At 52.8% G+C, this 4,409-nt stretch overlaps 2 protein-coding genes across 2 annotated transcripts in view; one reads left to right on the forward strand and one right to left on the reverse strand.

Annotated features, from left to right (window-relative positions):
• NELFE (negative elongation factor complex member E) overlaps positions 1-3,615 on the forward strand; it is a 5,229-nt gene extending 1,614 nt beyond the window's left edge. The window contains exons 3-10 of the mRNA XM_007459531.1: positions 1-139; positions 606-680; positions 808-845; positions 1,031-1,350; positions 1,473-1,617; positions 1,777-1,831; positions 2,080-2,182; positions 3,518-3,615. The exon at positions 1-139 is cut by the window's left edge and continues 19 nt beyond it. Of these exons, the coding sequence (XP_007459593.1) occupies positions 1-139; positions 606-680; positions 808-845; positions 1,031-1,350; positions 1,473-1,617; positions 1,777-1,831; positions 2,080-2,182; positions 3,518-3,615 (973 nt within the window). The remainder of the gene's footprint in view (positions 140-605; positions 681-807; positions 846-1,030; positions 1,351-1,472; positions 1,618-1,776; positions 1,832-2,079; positions 2,183-3,517) is intronic.
• Positions 3,616-3,832: 217 nt separating this feature from the next.
• The window catches only part of CFB (complement factor B), a 6,322-nt gene continuing 5,745 nt past the window's right edge, over positions 3,833-4,409 (reverse strand). The window contains exons 17-18 of the mRNA XM_007459534.1: positions 4,335-4,384; positions 3,833-4,033 (exon numbers count right to left, since the gene is read on the reverse strand). Coding sequence (XP_007459596.1) covers positions 3,887-4,033; positions 4,335-4,384 — 197 coding nt within the window. The 3' untranslated portion in view covers positions 3,833-3,886. The remainder of the gene's footprint in view (positions 4,034-4,334; positions 4,385-4,409) is intronic.

Genomic DNA, 4,409 nt, shown 5'->3' on the forward strand with positions numbered 1-4,409 from the left:
AGAGCAGCCTGTGGTGGACACAGCCACGGCAACAGAGCAGGCAAAGCAGCTGGTGAAGTCAGGAGCCATCAGTGCCATCAAGGCTGAGAACAAGAACTCAGGCTTCAAACGTTCCCGGACCCTAGAGGGGAAGTTAAAGGTGAGCACAGGCAGAAAGATTGTTCAGGGACTCCTTGACTTCAGAGGGCATCCTTCCAAGTTGGAATGGAGGTAAGTTTAGGGGGAAAGTAACGCCAGTTTAATGATGGGCAAGTTTCTATACCATCCTGAGCCTCAGGTTTCTTATCTGTAAAGTGAAACTGGATGACTCCTAGATTCTCCTCCGTTTTACGCATTCTGTGACTCTAATCCGTCATGTAGTAGAGCTCCTGGATTGTGTTGCTCTGAGGAGTTGAACAGGCTGAGAATGCCATCAGGTTTAAGACATTTTTAAGTAAACTAACTGCTTTAAGTGTGTATTAAATCTTTTATGTAAAAGAAAACAAAAGAAAAGAAAAGATAGGCCAGGGGAGCCAAGAAGAGGGTGAGGGAAGAGGACCTCCTTCTGCCCCGTGGTTAGGCAGCCTCCTGCTCCCCACTGAGGTGGGTCTCTGCCGTCTTCCCAGGACCCTGAGAAGGGGCCAGTCCCGACTTTCCAGCCGTTCCAGAGGAGCATATCTGCCGATGATGACCTGCAGGAGGTAATGGTTTCCAGTTGTTTGTCTCTGAGCGGCTCCTGGGGGATTGAGAAAAATGAGCGACCCACATATTTGGGACCACATACCGGCGGCTAGGACTCATCTTAACTGTCCTTGGTTTCCTTTTCAGTCGTCTAGACGTCCACAGAGGAAATCTCTGTATGAGAGGTTAGAGAAAGATAGGACTGGGTCCCATTGGCGGGCGGCAGGGCTGGGGGGATTGCCTGGGTCCTTAGGAGGTTTGGGACTGGAGTGGGTGGAGCTGGGGCTACAGAGGGATTGCTGAGTCTCCCCAGGCTCTGGGAAGGCGAGGTAGAGGCCCCCTTTGATCCTCCCTGTCTACCTCTCCCCAGCTTTGTGTCTTCTAGCGATCGGCTTCGGGAACTGGGGCCAGATGGAGAAGAGGCGGAGCGCCCGGGGGCTGGTGATGCCCCCGCTCGAAGCTTCGACTGGGGCTATGAAGAACGTGGTGGTGCCCGCTCCTCAGGCTCCCCTCCCCGAAGCCGCAGCCGGGACCGCAGCCGTGAGCGGAACCGGGACCGAGACCGGGAACGGGATCGAGACCGAGAGCGGGACCGGGAGCGGGACAGAGACCGCGATCGAGACCGGGACCGGGACCGAGACCGGGACCGGGACCGGGACCGGGACCGGGACCGAGAGGGCCCTTTCCGCAGTGAGTGATCTTGGCTGGTGGGAAAGTGACTTCAGATAAGGTTTAGGTCGGTCCTACTAAAGTGGACTCTTAAAGTGGAGGGTGAGCTAGACTATGTCTCGTTACTGATTTCTGTCCTATAGGGTCGGACTCGTTCCCTGAACGCCGGGCCCCTCGGAAGGGGAACACTCTCTATGTGTATGGAGAAGACATGACGCCCACCCTCCTCCGTGGGGCCTTCTCTCCCTTTGGAAACATCATTGACCTCTCCATGGATCCACCCAGAAAGTAAGGATGACAGTGGGGCAGGATGATAGTCCTTGGAGGACCTGGGGTATGAGACCTGAGGGAGGAAGCTAGCCTGTCTCCACAGCCTGTAACACTGGGTTTGATGGGGTCCCGAGGAGCCCATAGGCCCTCTACTGACCCTGTGTTTTCTCATCCCAGCTGTGCCTTCGTCACCTATGAAAAGATGGAGTCAGCAGATCAGGCCGTTGCTGAGGTTGGGACTTCCCAGATCTGTTCTTCCCATCCCTCCTGCCATCCTTATATCTTCTTTCTAAAATACTGGGAGCCAGGAGGAAGTCATTTCCTCTTGACAGAGATGGTCTCTTCCTATTTATGCAGGAAACCTTGCATTTTCAAGTCCCTACTTAGTCTGTTCCTAGGATGGTAACTCCTGGAAATTCTCCTTTGTTTTGTCTATAATGTTTCCCCCCATCCTCTGCCCCCTCCCCTCTTCTGCCCCAGCTCAACGGGACCCAAGTGGAGTCCGTACAGCTCAAAGTCAGCATTGCCCGAAAACAGCCCATGCTGGACGCTGCCACTGGCAAGTCTGTCTGGGGCTCCCTGGGTAAGAATGGGATTCTTGCTCTCTCATTCTGTCCCCTACAGCTCACCCCTTTTTGTTCCCCGGCATGTCCCTGGGTTCTGTAGAGGTGATAGAGGTCTGGATTTGTGTGGCAGCTGTGGGGATTGGAAGGAGAATCGTCAGGCCTTCTGTCAGTTAGAAGTAGGAGAAGGAGAGAAAAGTATGGAAAACAATTTCCAAGGCACTGACTGGAACGGGGAAGAAGTGGAAGTGACTGAGGTTGGTGAAGGAGGTGAGCATCTCACGCGGCCTTATTCGTTTTGAGTTGCAGTGTAGTTGGTGGTATAAAATAAGCCTTTGAAATTAGGGATATGGAACTCAGGTGTGAGCTGAGGCATGAAAATGTAGACTAGAGTCATCTGTATCACGGGGTAGCTGCAGAGCGATAGCGTTGGCAGGGGAGACTGAATTTCAAGAGAAAATGAACTGGGACTGGGCTTGAGGAATAGTCAGGGGATATGGTGGGAAGCTGGGCTGTGCTCCTCATGCCCCACACGTCCCCAGCCATCCTGACTTGTTAGGCTGTAGTTGAGGATGCTGCAAAGGAGACAGAAGGAGAGGTCATGGGGCCCGGAGCAGCACCCAAGGGGCCTGGGTCATTGCAGCCAAAAGGATACAAGCTTTGAGAAAGAGGAAGTGATCAACGGAGTCAAGATACAAAGCTCCAAGAGAATGGGGGCTTGTGTGTGGGGTTCACTCTAGCCCCAGAGTGGCAGGGATGGAATCCTTGGAGGTGGGGTGAAGAGAGGGGACACACTGGGGGTAGGGAGGAAAGAGGAAGGGGAAGGGACAGCTCGAGGGCCAAAGCTACACCCAGAATGAGTTCTCCTAATGGAGTGGGTAACCCGTTTTACCTGAAATAGATTTTCACGTAAAGGAGTGGGCACAAGGGAGTTCAGAGCAAGAGTGGCCCTCTGTACAAGCAGGAACCAAAAAGGACCAGCACGTCAACAAAGGGCTATAGAGATTTCTCTAATTTTTTAATTTTTGGTGTACTGACTGAAAGTTGTGGGTTAACATTATTCACACGTCTCAACAATAACATTTGGAGTTTTTCTAAGAACAAAACACTCATTACAGTATTTGTATGTGCCATGATAACAGTGTACACTCTTTTTTGCTGGGGACACGGGTTGGTAGCCGCTGGCCTAAGGGGGCTAAAGGTATTAATAGAAAGGCCATCCCGGCCACCAGAGGGCAGCATGGAAACTGGGCATCCAAGGGCCAGAGGCTAGAGTTGAGGTGGTCAAACTCTGGGCCTCAGGTCTCATCAGTGCCCTCCTTCAGACCTTAATGAATACTCTCCTCCCTCCCTAGCTGTCCAGAATAGCCCTAAGGGTTGCCACCGGGACAAGAGGACCCAGATTGTCTACAGTGACGACGTCTATAAGGAAAACCTTGTGGACGGCTTCTAGGGAGTGGAGCTGGATTCCGTGTGCCTCATCTGCCCCAGCGCTGGTCTCAGTAAAACACTGAGGTGGAAGCTCACACATCTCCCTCAGCCTCTGGTTTTTCAGCACTTGGGATTGGGGTTGAGCCTTTAAAAACGGCTGTTAGATTTGATCTCAGTTGTAACAACATGGTCAGTGCACGCTCCCCACTCCTTTACCCCAAAAGGATCTTGAACACAGGTGTTGTCGTAGTTGTTTTAATTTGATCTCATGCCCGTTTCCAACAGGAAACCTGTTATAGAAAACCCAGATCCTCATCCTGGAGTTTTTCCTTGAGCCAGGGCAGCACTTGGTAGAGGTTGATGTGAAAGTCTCGGGCGTAAGCAGGTACCTGTTGCTGCCCCTTGCAGACGTCCACAACGCCCCAGCTGATCACACCAACCTGAAGAGGGCAAGGGCATCCCAGGAACCATTTGGTAGAATTCCTTCCTAATCCCAGGGAGCGCAGCTACTCCCAGCTGCATCTGAGCTGACCTGGGAGGGTTAGACTAGGGGCCCAGCTCAGTCCTATCCCCTGGCACACAGATCAGACACACACCCCTAAGTTGGCCAGTTCAAGGAAGAGTCCAAAGGTGAGGCAGGCTCCACCCTCCCCTTTCCAGCCACGTGCAGTGAGCTTTCCTGCTTTGGGGGCCATGCTGACTACTTGGCATCTCCCCACAGAGAGGATAGGGGAAACTCACTTGAATGAAGCGACTCTTCTTGTGAATAAACAGGGGACCACCAGAATCACCTGCAGGGAGGGAGAAGCTGTAGGG

Source organism: Lipotes vexillifer, unplaced genomic scaffold (assembly GCF_000442215.2).
Source record: "Lipotes vexillifer unplaced genomic scaffold, Lipotes_vexillifer_v1.1 scaffold862, whole genome shotgun sequence".
NCBI lineage: Eukaryota > Metazoa > Chordata > Mammalia > Artiodactyla > Lipotidae > Lipotes > Lipotes vexillifer.